Source organism: Pan troglodytes, chromosome 19 (assembly GCF_028858775.2).
Source record: "Pan troglodytes isolate AG18354 chromosome 19, NHGRI_mPanTro3-v2.0_pri, whole genome shotgun sequence".
NCBI classification, from domain to species: domain Eukaryota; kingdom Metazoa; phylum Chordata; class Mammalia; order Primates; family Hominidae; genus Pan; species Pan troglodytes.
The window spans coordinates 16,992,305-17,013,123 of NC_072417.2; the positions used below are offsets into that span (position 1 = coordinate 16,992,305).

The 20,819-nt window shown below is 52.3% G+C and overlaps 1 protein-coding gene across 3 annotated transcripts in view; it reads right to left on the minus strand.

The window, feature by feature from the left end:
* Positions 1–20,819, minus strand: part of PITPNM3 (PITPNM family member 3) — a 101,872-nt gene that overhangs the window by 35,094 nt on the left and 45,959 nt on the right. For all 3 annotated transcript variants that reach the window (XM_016931368.4, XM_054670774.2, XM_054670773.2), the window contains exon 4: positions 13,730–13,777. In XM_016931368.4, coding sequence (XP_016786857.2) covers positions 13,730–13,777 — 48 coding nt within the window. The remainder of the gene's footprint in view (positions 1–13,729; positions 13,778–20,819) is intronic.

Genomic DNA, 20,819 nt, shown 5'->3' on the forward strand with positions numbered 1-20,819 from the left:
AGCCTGGCGACAGACAGAGCGAGACTCCATCTCAAAAAAAAAAAATAAAAAGACATGTTATGCTCTGAGGATCCCCTGTCAAGTCCACCCTGGCCCTGCCTGGAAGTCAAAGGCTTTGCTATTTTGCTGTGATGTGGGATTCATCCATATACCTAGATGACGTCTGGGAAGAACTACAGCCTCATTCAGTAGCACCTGGGGGACTCAATCCACAGGCCCCATTCCCCAGGTGAGCCCGCATGACACACACATGCGGAAAGAAGGGGACACACACAGACTTACAGGGGAGACAGGCCCTGGATAGAGTCCTCGGATGGGAAACCAACCCTCTACTCAGAGGGTGACCTCAGACACGCTCTGCAAACCACCGCAAAAGGAGGGGTTTGCCTACATTCCCCGGTAAGAGTCAGGCAGTCTGAGATTGTATGAGTCCAAGCACGAGTGCCCTCTGTGAGTGCTAGTCTCCAGACCCAGCAGAATTTGGCACTAGGACCTTGAAGGGGACCCACAGTCACAATGATGGAGTCACTCTGAGAGGCTGTGGAGAAAGGAAGAGCAACCAAAAAGCTGCAGGCGGCAAATTTCGCTTTGCTTTTCAAAGTGGTTGATTCCAACTAGGGGCTTGGTGTTAATTCCTAGGCAAGTCCTGGGGCAAATTAATAAACAAATGCTTTGAGGACCCTTAGAAAAGGAAGCAGTGGGGCCGGGCACAGTGGCTCATGCCTGTAATCCCAGTACTTTGGGAGGCTGAGGTGGGCAGATCAGTTGAGCTCAGCAGTTCGAGACCAGCCTGGCCAACCTGGTGAAACCCTGTCTCTACTAAAAATACAAAAATTAGACAGGCGTGGCGGTGGGCACCTATTTAGCTGTAATCCTAGCTACCTGGGAGATTGAGGCAGGAGAATCACTTAAACCTGGGAGGCTGGGGTTGCAGTGAGCCGAGATGGCCCCACTGCACTCCAGCCTGGGAGACAGAGCAAGACTCTGTCACCAAAAAAAAAAAAGAAAGAAAGGGAAGGGGAGGGGAGGGGAGGGGAGGAAAGGGGAGGGGAGGGGAGAGGAGGGGAGGGGAGGGGAGGGGAAGGGAGGGGAGGGGAGGAAAGGGGAGGGGAGGGGAGGAAAGGGGAGGGGAGGGGAGGAAAGGGGAGGGGAGGGGAAGAAAGGGGGGGGAGGGGAGGGGAAGAAAGGGGAGGGGAGGGGAGGGGAGGGGAAGAAAGGGGAGGGGAGGGAAGGAAAGGGGAGGGGAGGGGAGGAGAGGAAAGGGGAGGAAAGGGGAGGGGAGGGGAGCGGAGCAGTGGCTCCCAGAGCTCTGATAGGTACTCTTGGAACCAGCTCGCTAACCCTGCATCATAGCATGTGGCATAGATAGGGTCGCTGGACCAGCAGCTCGAGGGAATGCCAAGGGCTTAGGGGCATCTGGGGAGGGGAACACACTGGCAGAATAACAAACTATCTAAGGAACCCATAGCTCTCACCACTTGAGCTCAAGGAATGTGGGCTCATGAATGGGAACCTGCGGCCACACAGAAGATGTGGGGACCAACAGCCAGTAGCAGATGCGGATGGAACAGCGTGAAGCTGTTCTGAAGGTTTTAAAACTTTTTTAAAAACAGGGGAAATTTTTAGCCAATGGAAGTTCCCTTAGGAGCCCAATTTGCAAAGATGAAAGTGGATCGGCTCTGGCTGAAGCAGGCTGGGGGGCCCAGAGCCCACCTTCCTCACTCCAGCACATCGCTGTCCCTAGGCAGTTCCTGAGGGCTTCAAGAGACTGAAACTTAAAAGCCACTGAGCTTGTTCAGCAGCCAGACTGCAGGCCACCCTCCTCTGCAGGTTCCCAGCTCCTAGCATTGCAGAAAAGGAAAAATGACAATCTAAATAATGGTGGGGGAGGTGGGGGAAGAAGCTTGGGACCTCATATTAGAAGGAAACACACTTAAATGTTTACAGTGGTTTTCTCTAGATGCTGGGACAATGGATTTTTATATATATATATATAAAATAAAGAATTAATTAAGAACTAATTAAGAATTAAGATCCTGTGTTTGGGTTAAAAATGAACTCGAGGGGCTAGGCGCCATGGCTCACACCTGTAATATATATATATATATATATATATATATTTTTTTTTTTTACTTTCTACTTTCATCTATTTTCCAATTTTTCTCTAAGGAGTCCATATTTCTTTTAGTTTAAAACTATTTATGAATGTTTATTGGATAGATAATATAAGTATGTATCATGTTTATGCAAGGAACTTTTTTTTTTTTTTTTTTTTGAGACAGAGTCTCACTCTGTCGCCAGGCTGGAGTGCAGTGGCGCAATCTGGGCTCACTGCAATCTCCACCTCCCGGGTTCCAGCAATTCTCTTGCCTCAGCCTCCTCAGTAGCTGGGACTACAGGCACCCACCACCATGCCCAGCTAATTTTTGTATTTTTAGTAAAGACGGGGCTTCACCATGTTGGCCAGGATGGTCTCGATCTCTTGACCTTGTGATCTGCCCACCTCAGCCTTCCAAAGTGCTGGGTTTACAGACATGAGCCACTGCACCCGGCCTATGCAAGAACATTTTAAAGCCAGCCACAACCTCCTATTTTAGTCAATACAAACACTACAAAGAAAAAAGTGTGAAATGTTGTCCTCCCCTCAGGAGCTGACAGGCTAATGAGGGAGTATAAAAGGACAAGAAATGCTTGTGGAAGGAAAGAATAAATGTGGAACATGATGAGTGAATTAAGATCCTGTGTTTGGGTTAAAAATGAACTCGAGGCTAGGCACCATGGCTCACACCTATAATCCCAGCACTTTGGGAGGCCAAGGTGGGTGGATCAGTTGAGGTCAGGAGTTCAAGACCAGCCTGGCCAACATGGTGAAACCCCGTCTCTACTAAAAATACAAAAATTAGTTGGGCATGGTGGCGGGTGCCTGTAATCCCAGCTACTTGGGAGGCTGAGGCAGGAGGATCGCTTGAACTCGGCAGGTGGAGGTTGCAGTGAACAGAGATCCTGCCATTGCACTCCATCCTGGGCAATAAGAGTGAAACCCTATCTGAAAAAATGAAATAATAAAATAAAATAAAAATAAAGTAAGCCTTCCAAGGACTTAAAAAAAAAAACAATGAACTCAATACCACTTGCCTATTCCCACCCTATTGGTTATTGCCCAAACTTGTGTCAAGGCTGAAAACACCAAGACCAATCAGACACAGCACCTGCCTTCAAAGATCTCTCAAGCCCCTGGGATCACATGACCAAGAGTAGGTCATGTGACCAAGGTCATGTCAATGACAAAGACCTAGGTCATGTGCCCAAGATCAGTCACATGACCAAAGGCTACAAACAGCTTGACTCAGGGTAGTGGGGCTGCCACAGTTACTTCTCAACCTCTAAGGCTGCACAAACCAGAGATCTCAGTTCAAAATGAGAGGGAGACATCCCTGCCCTGCCCCTGCAGCTCAGGCCCTGCTGAGGGTATGTCTGATGCCCAGTAACAGAGCAGGAAAGCTGTAGAAAGGGGCTCAGGAGGTTGAGAGACCCAGCCTGGAGAAGAGCAGCAGCTGCCTGCAAATCTATGCTGAGCCTCGTGTGGGTCAAGGGAGCAGAGGGCAAAGCCAGGACAAATAAGGGTTGGGGTGGTTTCTGGAGAGCCATCCCAAGTTTTAGCACAACCTAGGAAATGTTTACAACAGTTCAAGAGTGACCTGTGCTGACCTGCAAGCAGGCTGTTCTCCTTCACTGAGGTTAGACAAGCAAGTTATATAAGTGACCACGTAGCAGGGTGCTGGGGAGGGAAGTTTCATCCAGAGTCTGGGGGAGCTGGAGGCTGAGGTCCCTCCATGACTCCTTAACGCTTTCAGGGTCAGAATCTAATCATGTCCGCCTGGATTCATCTGACTAACCAGGCTAAGGTGATGTGTTCAAACCTTCAACGGCCCAGTGAGCCTTTCACAGAGACACTACTCCAGACCAGGGCCTGGCTCTTGCGAGGGCCTATGCCCTAAACCCTGCCCCTTGAGAACATGTTGTTAGATACCCCAAGTGAACACGGAGTTAGTCCGGAGGAACAGTTCTCATGGGGGATCCCAGTTCAGATCAGAGGTGCCATCCTGAATCGGGCCCAGTGAAATTTCCAGGTATACAACCATGAGAAAACTCTGCCACCACGACACAGGGATTCTAGAGGGACATGAAATCCCAAACCCTGGTGTTCTCCTACAGACTCCTCTGCAACAAACACAGCCCTCCTAAGACTGGTCCTGAGTTTCTAGTCCTCATCTGGTGTCTCAGGCAATCTTCACATTCATCCTGTGAGGTCAGGAGTACTCTCCCCATCTTAAAGATGAGAAAACCAAGGATTGGAAAGGTGAAGTGATTTCTCTCAAGATGTAAGTGGAGGGCTGGGTACTTGAACCCAGGTCACCAGGTCAGGGCTCTTCATCGTCCTGAAGGAGGGGAGTAAGAAAGGAATGGTCTCTTTGCTCTTACTAATGCCTTCACGCCACAGCCCTGCCTCCTCAGGGAGACTCTTGGCAGGGAAGAAAGAGTGGGAAGAGGCTACTCATAGCAGGAACTTCTTAGGCTGTTAGCCTGACCCCCTAATGATCCCCTGTCAAGTCCACCCTGGCTCTGCCTGGAACAGCACATACACAAAGGAATGCAGTGGCACACTCCAGCCCATGCGCACCTGCACAGTAACCCCTGCCAAGTGTGTGCGGCATCCAGCACAGGGCCTAGGAATGGCTCTCACACATAGGAAAACGGTGCTCAACCTTAGAACCCTAAACTAGAGGAAGGCTCATTGAAATTACCCTAAGACAACTTTTTTTTTTCCACCTGTCAGACTGGCAGCTGTGACACACTATGGGCCAGGATGTGGAAAAACGATCTCTTCATTCATTGCTGGTGAGAGTAAACATCAGTATAGCCTCTGTGAAGGGCCATTTGGCAATGTCATTCAACATGCAAAATGCCTTTGACCCAGCAATTCCAAGCCCATGTGCAAAAGGACATATGTACAGTGCTAACCATTGCCACATTGCTTTTACAACAGCAAAAGACAGGAAGCACCTATATGTCCACCAGTAGGGGACAGATTAAATAAATTGGACCACAGTGAAATTGCACATGCCCATTGCAAAAAACAACTCACCTCTAAGCGTACCGAGCTAAGGAGACAATCATGATCGAGTATCAACATCTGAGAAAAGCAAGGTGCACAATGAAAGGAACTGTGTGCTCCCATCTGTGTGAGGGTACAGATATAAAAAATATATAAATACATATTTATGGATAGACTCTTGTATGCAGAGATTATCTCTGAAATGGAATCTAAGAAGCCAGTTATAATCTTTTCTTCTAGGGAGAATTGTGTGTGCTGGAAGACAGGAGACGGAGGCATTTTATACCATGTACATGTGCTACCTACTCAAAAGACAGATTAAAAATAAGAATTTTTCTGAGTGCATGTAGCAGGGTGGTTTTTTTTTAGATACCAATTTATATTTTCTCCCAGCTCTGGCTCCTTTGCCTCTGGGAAGGTTTGTGGCAGAGCTTCCTGGCTTTTGTTTCCAAAAGCTCTTTTGTTCCCAAGAGGAAAGGATTTGGAGACAGAGAATGCTTCAGGGTGAAAAGAGATCCTCACGCCCTGGCCCTGGGTGGAGGAGAGAGTCTTCTGTACGGGTCCCTTCGCAACTCCAGGAAGATGGAGAAAAACATAAGAAGACCTGGCCATCCCATGCTCCAGAGAGCCTGAACCCTAGGCCAGGAGCTGCAAGCCCAGGACAAATGGGACCACCAGGCTGGGTTCTGGGGTCCTTGTGCTCACCGCTGTGGATGAAGGACCCCTTGCACATGTGTGCATGCTGCGGGCACCCTTCCCCCACCGGAGTGCTGGGAAGACCCCTGGAGTTTTGGGGCAATGGCAGGAGAGGGAGGAAAGAGAAGCTCCTTGATGCACAGAGGAGGAGGAGTCCTTCACCAGCACAGCTGCATGGGAATGTACAGTCAAAATCAAAGTGGCTTACAGAAAAACAAAGGAAAGGGCGATTCTTCCACGTGGAAGTAAGTAGACTGTGCAGTGAGCTCTCTCTTTGCCCCTCCAGAGCCACAGTGCCCCATCTCTGCCCGACTCAGCCCGAGGCCGAGCCCCCCTAGCTACAGGTTGGGTGTAGCGATGGAAAGCACCAGTAGGAGAACTGGGGCAAGGGAGCCCCCTCCATGCCGGGTCATCGTAAGGTGGTCTCTGCTGAAGGCTCATGCAGGAGCCTCTCTGGGCTCTTCTCCTTCAGGGGTGGGAACAACCCCAGGGTATTGCTGATGCCTTCTTGGTTTCCTTAAAGCCTCACTCACCTGTGAATAAAGTCTCTCTGCTAAGCCCTCCTCCCACCTGTGGTTTGTGTGAGCCTTCCGTTTCCTGCTAGAACCCTGACTGCATCACAGGCTGGATCCTAAGTGCTCTATGCAAATCCCATCACCTCCTCCCACACCACCCCTCTCCAGGCTTCTCTTATCCTGACCAAGCCCCCGCCTTCTGCTCCGCTCTCCCACACTCGCCCCTCCCTCTCTGAACTCAGCCAGTTTTCGCACACATCCCCTTTCCCTCTCACCGCAGAGTCCCATCAAATGTTCCCCCGGGCCTGGGCTCTTCTCTCCACTGCCCCGTGCCCAGATAATTCCCACAGGAACCTCAGTGTTCCTTCCTTCCGGGGGCCTTCCACTCTTCCTGTCCTCTCCACAAAAGCGCCACGGTCCTCTCTTTCCTGGGGTTAATCCTCACGCTTTTCATTTTATGACTATTTGATTATTATCTTCCCCTCCTCCGTCTCCCAGATGACAAGATCCTTAAGGGCTGGGACTGGGTTTGATTTTGCTCTATTTTATCCCCAAAGACTATCACGATGTTGGCATATAAAGGTGCTCATTAAATATTTTTTAAACAAATGGGTGAATGAACTAATCATTTGTTCCCATTTTGCACCCCTATAAGTGTCGGAAGCTGCACGTGCCCCAGCAAAGCCCAGATGCTATGTAGATAGACTTGCATATGCGCACAGAGACGCACGCTCATCCTCATGAAAGTGAATGCACCAATGCATTGGCATAGAGGCTAATGCACATCCTCATGAAAGTGAATGCACCAATGCGTTGGCATAGAGGCTAATGCACACATACAAGTGCAAGGGCACACACACACAAACGAGAAGGAACCATGCCAAGCAGAGACACACACACACATGCAAGAAAAGTGCTCCCAAGGCGGACGTCTGCCACCCTGAGCTCATTAAAGCTGGCTAAATATAGCCTGTCTGCAGCTGTGCTCAGCAAGCTGCCCACACAGGCCAGGAAAAGACACCAGTTACCAGGCAGAGGAGTGGAGAGGCCAGCCGTGGGCAAGGGGCTTCACGCATCCTGTCTGTGGTGGGGGGTCTTCCTGGGGAGGCCAGGGGCTGAGGGTATGTGGGAAGGGAAGCCCTTCGGTGGCTGGTCAGGGCATTCAGAGCTGTTCCTCTGGTCACTGACCCTAGGCAGTGGGGTGCGAAGTCAAACCACATGCCCACGATGGGGAGAGGTGAGCTGAGCCATCTACATCTCTCTGCGTCTGAGCCGAGGACCCAAGCTCAGTCCAGGACCAGGGGCTGGAGTTAGGACCCAGCTGGGGATAAACTGGGGCTCAGTTGGTGGCTAGGAGAGAGGCTCAGTAGAGGATGAAGATAAAGGGTCAGACTGGGACTAGGGTTGGGACTCTGTGGACCATTGCCAGTCTTTTTCTGGGGACGAGAGGAAGTTCAGAGCCCCACAGAGCATCTGCTCTAATGTGTGGACGTGGCTGTGGGAAGACCCTCCCCGCACGTGGGACAGCTGCCTGCGGCCCTCACCCCTGCAGCTGATGCCAGGCGCTGGCTCTGGAAAAGCCATGAGACAACCAGCATGGCTTTGGGTCACATGTGTCAGGTGGCTGTTGTCATCTACACAGGCCGGGTCCAACTTTGAGGGCCACAATAGACAGGTCTTCCTGCTGTAGAATCTGCCCCCCAACCCATCCTGCATGGGGGTGGGGCAGAGGGAGGCTCCTCTCAACTCGCACTTTCCCAGCCTGTGCACTGCGGAGCCCTGCCCCTCGTGGAGCTGCTGAGACTGGAAGGGAGAGGCATGGAGCGGGTGAGGCAGCCGCAGGTCTCCTGGGAGAATGTCATGCCTCCTCCCACCAGACATTCCTCGATGGGGGCGTGGGCAGAGGAAGGGGAGTTACTGTCCCTTTGAGACAACAGCTCTACCCTTTGCCTCTTCTATGGTGGTGGCATATTGCAGCAGGAGGGGTGAGCCGGGCTTACTGGATTCAGCACGTGTGAGCCCAGCAGCCATGAATGGAGCCACAAGGGCAGAGGCCAACAGTGCGGGGTCCAGAGGGACCCTGGTCCTTCCCACCATTTGCTGCAGAGGAACTGCTTCTGTCTCCTCCACAGAGATGGATGGTATGCTCAGGCTTCCCAATTAGCCCACAAGAAAACTGTGCTTAGAGAGTCCACGCTCCTCCCAGAGCTAGCCTGGGGAAACGGGAGAGCTGACAGGAAAAGGGGAAAGTGGTCGGGTAAGGCAAGGTTCACGCTTCGTTGGAGAGGAGCCATGGGAAGGAAAGCAGGGGCTGTGAGAACCAGCCTTTCCTCCTCCAAAGGTCTCTCTGACATGCCGAAGGGAGGATCAGAGTGGGTGAGATGGGAGGCAGGAAGGCAGGGAGGCCGGGAGGCCGGGAGGCAGGGAGGCAGGGACGCCAGTGCACAGGAGGATGCAATGGTCCAGGAGAGAGAAGATAGGGCCTCAACTAGAGAAGGGATGGGGACAGGGAGGAGTGGGTGGGTCTCATAGCACTGCTGGAGGTTAAATGACACTAGCAGAGGCTGACTTGATAGTGGATGGTGACAGAGACAGAGAAGTCTAGAAGGTTTCTGGCTTGGATTCATGGAGGATGGTGCCATTCACACTGGATGGAAGCACAGAAGGAGTGAGGTTCAATGGAAACACACAAGATCCCTGAGTCCCTACAGCCAGCACCATGGCAGGTATGGTGGGAGCACTCTGGAAATGGTCACTGTGCTAACTAACGGAGCAGCATGAACAAGGCAGAAACAGAAAGAGGCACAGACAGAGGAAGCCAGGGGACAGAGAGGTGGCAACAGAAGACCCCGAGAATGTCAGAACCAGGAGGGACTCCATGAACAGACAGATGGGGCCCCAGGCAGGAGCTGAGACTGCACAGCAACTCGGCAGTAGGTCACCCAGGTCTCCTCCCCCAAGTCCAAGGCCCTCTCTCTTCTCTGGACCCCGACCGAGCCCCCACACACAATGGTTCCCTTGGCTTCCTCTAGTTTGGTTTCAAATATCAGGCTCACGCCAGTGACAGCAGGCTGCCAGGCTGCCAGGCCGCCTGCCCAACTGCACAATGAAGGCTGGGGCTGCCTGGCAGCCACAAAGGAGAAAGTCTCCAAGACACCCCTCCCCGCATAGCCACTGCAGACAAGCCCTTGCAACCTCATACCTGCGCATGCCTGAGAGGCCCATGGAGACCTCCCTCCCCACACTTGCAACCCGAGAGGCCCCGTGCTGTCTGGCTGGCTCATGTCCTCCTCTCTGGGGACTCCAACGCTTGGGGAAACACTGCTGTGACAATGGCAACTGAGGCAGCCGCAGGACCAGCAGAGCGCCAGAAAGACTGAGCCCCACTTGATAAGATTCATCATCACATGGGGACCAGGTGTTCCAGCTTCCGAGGCACATCCGTCCAGTAGCAAGTGACAACCATCAGAACTTTCTATCCACCCTGCGCGGATCCTAGTATCTCACAGATATCACCTCTGGTGCCCTCAGCAACTCTAAGAAGTAGATGATATGGCCATCTTTTCTTTTCTTTATTTATTTATTTATTTATATTTTATTTTATTTTATTTCTGAGGCAGAGTCTCACTCTGTTGCCAGGCTGGAGTGCAGTGGCACAATCTCAGCTCACTGCAACTTCCACCTCCTGGGTTCAAGCGATTTTCCTGCCTCAGCCTCCCAAGTAGCTGGGATTACAGGCGCACACCGCCATGCCCAGCTAATTTTTTGTATTTTAGTAGAGATGGGGCTTCACCGTGTTCCCCAGGCTGGTCTCGAACTCCTGAGCTCAGGCAATCTGCCTGCCTTGGTCTGCCAAAGTGCTGGGACTACAGGCATGAGCCACTGCGCCTGGCACGACAGTATGGTCGTCTTTCCACAACTGAGTAAACTGAGGCTCAGAGACATCAAGTAACTTGTCCAAAATGTCACAGCTACTAGACGAGAGAAGCTGAGTGTCAAACCCAGGCCTTTCCAAACCTGCAACCCCAGACACCATCACACCAGTCCCAGCATGTTCTGACTCCTGGTTCCAGGGCAACTTTTACCATCTCGCAATTTGTTTTTAGTGAGTTTTCAAAAACCCAGTGGAACTATTAAATAAAGTATACTTGCATGCAAATTGTCTTATGTGGAAAAGCGCCATTATAAATGCAAGCCATTGCGATTCTTCTTGTTTTAATTCAGGTCACAGATTTTTTCTTCTGCCAATTTTGCATTAAAAATAAACACATTACCATCGATCATCACCATCATTTCATAAAAGAAAAAGCATTTTAATGCCAAAACTGGGCAGGACATAATTGTAGAATTATGTGAAAAGGAGTCCTCTCAATTGAATACACTCAACATTATGGAAAAATACATCACAGTATTATTGTTTTTCTCACTGCTGAAAATCTTGGGTTCATTTGGGCATCCCCAACCTAGACGACCTCCAAGGTACCATTTCAGCTCCAAAATTCATCTGCACATACGCTGTCATTCTTTGCTAAATAGGAACACTCCTTTTTTTTTTTTTTTTGAGATGGAGTCTCACTCTGTTGCCCAGGCTGGAGTGCAATGGCATAATCTTGGCTCACTGCAACCTCCGCCTCCTGGGTTCAAGTAATTCTTCTGCCTCAGCCTCCCCAGTAGCTGGGATTTCAAGCATGCACCATCACACCTGGCTAATTTTTGTATTTTTAGTAGAGACAGGTTTTCACTATATTGGTCAGGCTGGTCTCGATCTCCTGACCTCAGGTGATCCACCCACCTCAGCCTCCCAAAGTGCTGGGATTACAGGTGTGAGCCACCATGCCCAGCCCGATAAGAACATTCTTAAGGAGCAGAATTTGAGGACAGCCTTCAGCAATAGAATTCTAACTACTTAAACACACATTTTTCTTCAGCCAGGTCCAGAGGTCACTAAACATCTCATCAATTCAATTGTGTCTGTGGAAAACAGAGCTGTGGTTTGGCATCCCGGAGACAAGCCCCATGGCGGGTGGCTGTTTTTGCTTCCGGGCTGCCGCTGTCTCCTCTGGCCAGGTGCTCAGAAGGGGAGATGATTGGTTCTTTTCCTCTTCTGCATTCCTGGGGAATGTGGTGACACCCCTATATTCATCGTGCTTGTTATTTTATAATGTTTTGACATCTCTGGGGCCTCACTGGCCAGGAAGAGACTGCCCCTCCCAGAGCTGGCTAATTCCTAGAGGTAATAACTACTCCCTTTGAGGGCACCTTTCATAGGCAAACGAACCAGGCCCAAACCCATATCCCCAACCACCTTCTCTAACTCTCACCCACCAAGCCAATACTTCCCTGGCCCTAAATCAACCCAAGGTCCAGCTACCAGACAACGGGACACCAGCCCTAGAGCCTAGAGCCCAGAGCCCAGAGCCCTCGACATGCAAATCAGCCAGCCCTGCATGGTTCTCCTGCTCTGCCCTGCCTTTCCAGAAAAAAAACCAACAAGGGCTCTGGGCTTGCAGCTTTGGGGGGCCCAGTCCACTCTGCCCACCACCTCCCTGGGCTCAGGTCTGCAGCCACTCTGCAAGCTCTTCCATACCTCAGTTGCTATTTTCTGAGGTGGAGGCACCTGTGACACCAGCCTTCCTATGGCCTGGAATCCAGCCTTGAGTTGGATTCCTGGCCCTTCTGTCTCCTGACCAAACCAGGTGCTTCCCCCGTGGCCTTGCATGGTGTGGAATGGCCCCATCTCTCAAAACCTGAGCTGAAAATGTTTTGATGACATGAGCCTCTCCACATGCTCAGTCACCTCTACACTAAAGACCCACAGGTACATTTTAACACATTCCCCTTGTGCTGAGCTCAGTTCCTTACACCCCTACGAGTGCTCAGGAAAGAGAACTGCCCTCTCTCTGCCCTGCCCTTTCCATGGCCTGATGCCCTTATGGCCTGGGCCTTGGGGTGCCCCTGACAAAGGCATTCACACTTGCCAGCCCCTGAAGGGCTTTGTCTATGAAATTGCCATTGAATGTTAGAAGCAGAAAAAGGTTCTCCATGTAGGGTGTGGTGGCTCACGCCTAAAATCCCAGAATTTTGGGAGACCAAGGCGGGCAGATCACCTGAGGTCAGGAGTTCAAGAGTAGCCTGGCCAACATGGCAAAACCCCATCTCTACTAAAAACACAAAAATTACCCGGGCATGGTGGCCGGCGCCTGTAATCCCAGCCACTCAGGAGGCTGAGGCGGGAGAATGATTTGAGCCCGGGAAGCTCAAGAGGTTGTAGTGAGCCGAGATCGTGCCATTGCACTCCAGCCTGGGTGACAGAGCAAGACTCTGTCTCAAGAAAAAAAAAAATAGAGAAAGATTCTCTGGCAGGGGATGCCTGTGCACCCACTCAAGGCTGGGTTCCAGGCCATAGGAAGGCTGGTGTCATAGGTCCTTCCACCTCAGCACAGCAACTGAAGGATGGAAGAGCTTGCAGAGCAGCCACAGGCCTGAGCTCAGGGAGGTGGTGGGCAGAGTGGACTGGGTCCCCCAAAGCTGCAACCATAGATCAAAGGAGCAAGAGAGAGAAGTCAGGAAAGTTCTGAGCACAACCCCACCCCAAACACACATGGAGTCCTCTCCTGACCCAGCCACATATGGAAGTCAGTACTGCCAACAGCAAAGACATTTGGCCCAGACATTGGCCACTGAGTCCTCCCAGAACATCCAAGGAAGACGTCCTGAGGTCACTATGTCAGCAAATGGCCACATCTCGACCAGGTCTTTCCCAGGTCCAATGCTGTGCTCATCTCTCTGAGAAAACACAGGGGGAAGGAAACCTGGAGACGCCTGTATAACACAGAGGACAGGGACTCAGCCACAGGGCCATAGGCTATGCAGAGAGGTAGCCTCTTCGTGGAGCAATACTGAGGATCATCACCCCGGGCACATCCAGGAATGAAGTGTCTCTGAACCTCATTCAGTCATGTCAGTCACCATGGCACCGTCAGTGGTTCCTGGAAGTTGTGTCACCCAAAAGTGATGGGCACAGGGGCCATGTTCCCCATCCCCGTCCTCCTCTCTCTGTCCTCATTCCATGATCTCAGCTGCTCTGCTGAGCTCACACTCCCAACCCATCAGCCTCCCACCCCACACTCTGGCCCTGTGGAGTCCCCAGAGAGGGGGACATGAGCTGGCCTGAGCTGCCCAGTGATAGGAACTCAGGAACCCGAGGAGGCTCACTTCATGGGTTAGAGAGGGCCCAAACTCAGGCTGAGTGACCCCAGGCCCTCCGGTCCTGCCTGCAGGCAAGATGGCAGGGATCCTGCCATCCTTCCAGGCTCTGAGTGGATGAGAGGGGACCCAGGCTCAATGAGCTTGCACCCATCCAAGGGGAAGAAATGACCCCACAGGGTCAGGCTTGACTCACGCTGCTTCTCCTGGAGGATGCTGGATGTGCACGGCGCGGTCCCTTCTCCTGCAGAAAAAGAAAAGAAACATGAGCAGATCCTTGACACTGTTGCCAGGCACTGTGTTTCCCAGGGAGGCTGCTTGGAGCTGCCTCTGACCCTCACTCTAGAACTTGGGATGGGCAGAAGTATCTCCTACCACTTCATGCCCTGCTCTGCCCTGACCTGACCTAGCCCTTGGCCCTTCATGCCACACCTGATGCCATTTCTGGGGAGAGTAGGGCCTGGCTCCTCTGCCTCCTCAGGCGTTTCCACCTCTGTCTTGTCCTCCAGCTCCTCCTCTCCTCCCTCCTCTATAAAGCAGCGGCTTCCCAGGAGCTGCCTGCCTCTCTATACTCACTCTCTCCTCTGAGGGTCCACACTGAACTCCAAGCCCACAAACCACTGCCAGGGCTCTGCCTCTGGCCCAGGCCTCTCCCCTTAGCTCTGGATCTGCATATCCCACTGCCCCCCAGACGTCTTCTGTGCGCACTCCCAAACACTGCACACTCCCCATGACCAAAGCTTCCCTAGAAGTCTGCGGCCCCTCCCAAAATGTGTCTGTGGCTTCCTCTAGGGCCCCAGGTCTCTGAGGAAGGGTTCCAAGGCACAAAGCAAAGTCACCTCCTGGTCTCCCCAAGGGACTCGAGAATCCTTCCCCATGCAAAGCTACCTCATTTCTTCCCCTACAGAACTGAAGGGCAACTCCAGTCTAAGAACATCCTCCATCTCCACAGCCCACACTCCAGGGCCTGGTAGATGACTCCTCTCCTGACCCCATGCCTGCTTCTCACAACCCCGTGCCTGCCTCTCACATGAAACTTCTCCAGGTGTTCATCAGAATGAACTTCTCCAGGTGTTCTCCAGATGGATTCATCAGAATCCATCACCCTGTTTCTGTAGCCCTCTGCCTGCCAGGGCCACCTTCATGGCCCACGTCCCCTGAATCCTGGGGTCATGGCCCCCGGGCTCTCTCAAAAGCAGGCAGGGGTAAACAATGGGAAGAGCGTCCAGCTGGAATCTGGAGGCTGACTCCATTTCAGGCTCCCTCTGGCCTGCTGTGTGATGTAAGGCACAGCACTCTCCCTCTCTGGGTTCATTCCTACTAGATAGCAGGGATCCAGTGCTCGCTAAGAACCTCCAAGTCCTGAAAGCCCTTGAGTGACACTGCATTATAATTGGATACCTGGATTCAAATGCCAGCTTCTTCACTTACGAACCATGCACCCTTGGGCAAGTTACACAACCTGTATATGCCTCAGTCTTCCAATCTATAAAATGGGGATAGTACTGGTACTTGCCTCGGAGGGTTACTGTGGATATTAAACGATTAATATATGTAAAGCCGGCTAGGCACGGTGGCTCATGCCTGTAATCCCAGCACTTTGGGAGACAGAGGTGGGCGGATCACCTGAGGTCAGGGGTTTGAGACTAGCCTGGCCAACATGGTGGAACCCTGTCTCTACTAAAATACAAAAACTAGCCAGGCGTGGTGGCGCATATCTATAATCCCGAAGCTACTCGGGAGGCTGAGGCAGGAGAATCGCTTGAACCCAGGAGGTGGAGGTTGCAGTGAGCCGAGATCACGCCACTGCACTCCAGCCTGGGTGACAGAATGAGACTCCGTCTCCAAAAAAGAAGACAAATAAAAAAAAATATATATATATATATGTAAAGCCTTCAGAACACAGTCAGGCACAAAACAGGTGTTCAGTAAGTGAGGATGGCTCTGATTCTTGTGTTATTTTCTTGTTTACTTCTAACCATTGATTCAAGACCTTGTCCCTTTTGTCTTCATCATGATCCCAGGTGCAGCCAGATAGAGACAATCAATGGTCAATGCTAGATGCCAGCTCACAGCACTCCCTAGACCCAGGGGCCGTGACAAAGCCTAGGCCCAAGAGGGGCCCAGATAGAGAACAGAGACCTGGACACCGTCATAGAGCAGTCCCCACACAGCACAATAGGATGGACGCAGACTGTTTCCCAGGTGCAACAGCAGCACAGATGTGGACAGAAACAAGGAATGACCCAGCATCCAATACACAGGTCAGGAAGCGAAGACCAGCACCATGTCTGAGCACCAGCTAAGGCCCGTGAAACTCTGGCGCCCCTAAAAAAAGTCAACTTTGACCACCCAGCAGAGCTGGGGCCTAGCAGAGAAATTAAGACATAAGACATGCATTCAAAAAACGCCTTCTATGGGCCAAGCCCCATGCTAGGGGCCATGGGGGATACAGAGATGAGGAAGTCAGAGTGAGTGAGGAGCAAGAACACCTCTGTGCAGAGAAGCACACGGCTAACTGCAATGAGAGGCGAGACCGGCGGAGAGAGAGGGGGAGGGAAAGATTCATTCTGACTGAGGACTCCAAGGAAGCTTGTGCCAGAGCAGAGATTTCAGTTTTGACAGTAGAGGAAAGGGCATGGCATTCCAAGCAGCCAGCAAGATCATGTTTATGGAATGCCAAGTTCAAGGCAAAGTGGGGGTGTGAGAGAGCATGGTCCCATTTACAGATAAGAAGGAAGGAAGGAAGGAAGCCCATTTACAGATAAGAAAACCAAGGCCTGAAGAGGTGAAGGAGCTTGCAGACTCTTCCAAATCCAAACCTCCTGCTTTTTCTATCATACTCCACCAAAACCAGCTGCAAAATGAGGAAGGCCTCATGCAAAAAGGAAATGCCGGGTCCCTTGTTCAAACAGAAAAAAAAAAAAAAATGTTGCTAAAGGTACTAAAATATAACATTTTTCCTTTTCCCTGAGTATGCTCTAAAACCTGTTATGGTGTTTTCTTTCTTTCTCTCCTTCCTTCCTTCCTTTCTTTTCTTTTCTTTTCCTTCCTCTCTCTTTTTTTTTTTTTTTTTTTTTTTTTTTTTTTTTTGACAGCGTCTCATTCTGTCACCAGGCTGGAGTGCAATGGTGCGATTTCGGCTCACTGTAACCTCCGCCTCCCAGGTTCAAGTGATTCTCCTGCCTCAGCCTCCCGAGTAGCTGGGACTACAGGCACCCGCCACCACACCCGGCTAATTTTTGTATTTTTAGTAGAGATGGGGTTTTACCATGTTGGCCAAGATGGTCTCAGTCTCTTGACCTGGTGATCTGCCCACCTCGGCCTCCCAAAGGGCTGGGATTACAGGCGTGAGCCACCGTGCCCGGCCGGTGTTTTCTATTTGCTACTGTATTTCCTCATGCCCAGGGAGACTTGAGGGATGAGTGCAGGCCCTCCCAGGCCCCAGGGTCCCTGCTCCTTAGCTTGGCACGCACACACAGGCTCCACCAGCACCCAGGATCCCCCTCCTGCCAGCCACTGGGCCAACAAACCATGCTGTGAGTGACAGTTGGAAAGTTGAGCCAAGCATGCGCCCCTCCCACAGGCCTGCTGGCCCCATCCAGGGTAGACAAGAGTATTGCAACCTCCATGCTGAAATGCACTAGTTGAGTGAGAGGTTTTTTCCCTCTGAATCACCCTTGGAATGCTCTGTGGCACTGCCAGCCCAGGGTGGGGATAGCTGCCTCGCCCCAAGACATGGTGGAGTATGAGCACCTAACCTCAGCCCTGCCTGCTCCCAGGCTCTGGTTTGGAGGGAGGCCAGCGGCTGTCCATGGGCAGGGGCAGGAGAAGAAAGCTGGGTGGGGGTGGGGCTGAGAAGCCAGAGGGCAGGAGAGCAGGAGGCCAAGATCCCAGGAGGCTTCAAGGTGGCAGGAGGCAGGACCATGTGAGAGCCGCCCACCAAGGACCCCCGCACATATGCACTGTCCCGTCAGACTTCACTCACAGAACACAAACTTGGCCGGGCATGGTGGCTCACGCCTGTAAACTTGGCACTTTGGGAGGCCAAGGTGGGTGGACCACCTGAGGTCAGGAGTTTGAGACCAGCCTGGCCAACATGGTGAAACCCCGTCTCTACTAAAAATACAAAAATTAGCTGGGCGTGGTGGCGCTTGCCTGTAATCCCAGCTACTAGGGAGGCTGAGGCAGGAGAATCACTTGAACCCAGGAGGCAGGGGTAGCAGTGAGCCAAGATAGTGCCACTGCACTCCAGCCTGGGCAACAGAGTGAGACTCCATTTAAAAAAAAAAAACAAAACACAAAAACACAGACTTGAAGATAACACCATTCGGACTTCAGAACAGCAAACCCAATACCTGCAGCCCTCTGGAGCACTGGCCCTGAGCCCTGACTATAACACAGACACTTCTGGCATTTCTCGGGCATCTACTATGTGTCAGGCCCTGGAGGAGGGGAGGACTCCAGCGCAGGGAGGAGCCGGGTCTGAGTCATTACCTCCACATTCTCACGCCAAGTCCATAGTTGGTACTCACGGAGACAGTTTATGAGTTCTCCAGACCACCCAATACTTTCATTACCAGGGTGTAAATATGACTTAGCCTGGGCAGGATGTCCAGGGGTGGGGAGGTGGGAAAGTTGGGGAGGTGGGCAAGGATGAGAGCTGGGGTTGCTGGGAATGCTGGGGATGCAGCTGGGGTTGCTGGGAATGCTGGGGTTGCTGGGGATGCTGGGGATGCAGCTGGGGTTGCTGGGAATGCAGAGTTCAGAGGCCGGAAGAAGCTCGGGGACCCAGGTGCCAAGAGGCCAGGAGGTGAGTGTCCTGGAAATGCCAGTGCGCAAGCTTCACGTGGGTAAGAAGAGGGAAAATGTCAGAAAGGAGGTCGGGGCCAAGCTCTGGGACTCCTCAAAGCCAGCCCTGAGTGCGGCCTCAGCTGCGTAAGCCTTGAAGGCTGCACCTGGGCACGCAGGTGCTTTCTGGCTTGCCTAGTGCTTTCCCGCACACGAAATCGTTGGCTTCCATGCCTATGCAATAAGGCTGCTGAGCCTCAGCGAGGTAAAGTCACTTCCCCAACGTTGAGATCTGGTCCCTTGGACACCCCAATACTGGCAAGGGCTCTTCCCACAATTTCACCCCGCCTCCTATTGGTCGGGGGCTTCCTAGAGCAGTGGCTTCCCAGGACGGCTCAGGCAGCCTGGGTAGTGCTTTCTGGAGGAGGAAGGCATGGGACAGGGGAAGGCTGCCACAGTCAGGGGCTGAGGGGTGAGGAGGACGGGAGCAGAGAAGGGGACATTTGCACGGGGTGCAGAGACGATGCATCCAGAGGCTTGGGGACTGGCTGGTGTTTGCCTCGGGCTTCGTCTCTCCTGCAGCGCAGCCTGAGCCAGGCATCCCAGGGTTCCCAGGGCTGGTGAGGCCACCGACGGGGTCAGGAATAAGCCTGCTGACAGTAGGAAGCCGGGCTCGCCTGCCCAGTCCAAGCCAGCTCCATCTTCCCTGGAAACCGCCAGCGAGGGAGGAGCCGGCTTGAACCTGGCTTCCTGATTTAGCAAGCTCCCAGGACGAGGGTGATTAACCAACTGTGCAGCTGGCTCAGCTGCCGCCTAAATGAGACCCCACTTAGCCTAGAGCTTTGCAAGGCTCATGGGCCCGACAGCTTTGCCCCTGCTGGAGCTTGTTTCAAGCGGAGGAGCTGCCAGAAACTCCTGCAGACAGAATGGGCTACAAGGAGAGGGCTAAGAACTGGGAAGGCAGAGTTTTGTCATGCACCCCAGGCTCTGGGCCCCACCAATCTTGCCTGTCCTGAACTCACACAGCCCTGGAAGGCTGAGCCACATCATCTTTTCTGAGAAGATGCTTCCGAGTCCCGCTAATGGTTTCCTGAGTGATTTTATAACTCTTCTTCCAATCCCCTCCCAACAAATCATGAGTTCCCCAAGTGCAAGAGAAGCAAAGTGTATGGCCAAGAACAGAAACACTTTCGGCAAACTTCTGAAACAGGAGAGCCTTCCTGCATCACACTGGAGAGTTGGTGGCTGCGGGGAGAGTGATTCAGACAGACGGGGCCTTGGAGAATAAAGAATTGGGAATTCTCCTGATAAACCAGAAAGTGTCAGGAATAGCCCCTCTGGAGCAGAGACAGGAGCCGCTGAAGCCGGAATTTGCCCTGGGCTCTCCCCTTACTGGGCATTGGGAGCCCTGGCCAGGCTCCGGGCCAGACTGGTGGCTTTGCTCATGAAGCCTGGCTGAGGAGCGAAGACCTGCATGCTCCCTCCCTGCTCAGGCCACTCCCAACATGGAGCCTCCCCTGCATGCTCCTCCCTGCTCAGGCCACTCCCACCATGGAGCCTCCCCTGAGCTGCAGGTTGAGACTCACGCTCATTACCCTTCACCTGGCCCAGCGTAAGCCCCTGCACTCATTCCCCGGCCCCTCCTGTTCTCCACATTGGCTTCTAGAATAATCTTTCTAAAAAGTGGCTCTTCGCTCCCCTGCTTAAACCATTCAGTGGATCCACAGGGGCACTCCCAAGAAGGCCCCTAACTCCTCAGCCTGGCATTCAAGGCCTTCATCTCCAGCTTTTCCACCCCTGCCTCTTTTCCAAGACCTCCCACCCCTTTTTACCACCCCCTAGCTCCACACCTCACCCCCAGCCCAATGCTTCACACCCCAACCTCAGACAGGACAAACTCCCCAAATCTCCGTTCTTCCCATACCTTTTATTGTACGTCTTTCCCATGTCTTTTATTTCATCCGTATGGTATGTTACATCGATTGATTTTCACATACTGAATAACTTTGCCTTCCTGGGCTAAATTCCGCTTAGTCCTTGACAAATCTTGTCATCTCACTATTCTTTTATGCTTGGGGTTTTTATATCTCTTCCAGGACAATTTATACTAACAATCTATGAGCTGTCATTTAAGGAATGACAACCTCATAGATTGTCCAACCTCAGTCAGGACAAACTCTCCAAATCTCCCTGCTTCCCACACCTCCCTCTGTACCTTTGTCCCTGCAGCTCCCTCTGCCCTCACTGGTCTGTCCCAACCCCAGCAAAGCCTCCTTACCTCCTCATGTGGCAGCTCCAGCGCTACCTCCTCTTTGAGCCCTCTGTGCCTTGTTCCCCATCTTGTTAGAGCAATTAGCTCACTGGACTGTCACTGCCCCACCCCCATCTGGGAGCAGGTCAATTCTGAGTCCACTTCTGAGTCATCTGTGTGTCCCCTGCGGTGACCAGCACAGGGTCTGACACAGAGTAAGTGTCCATTCCTGTGCATTGCATGC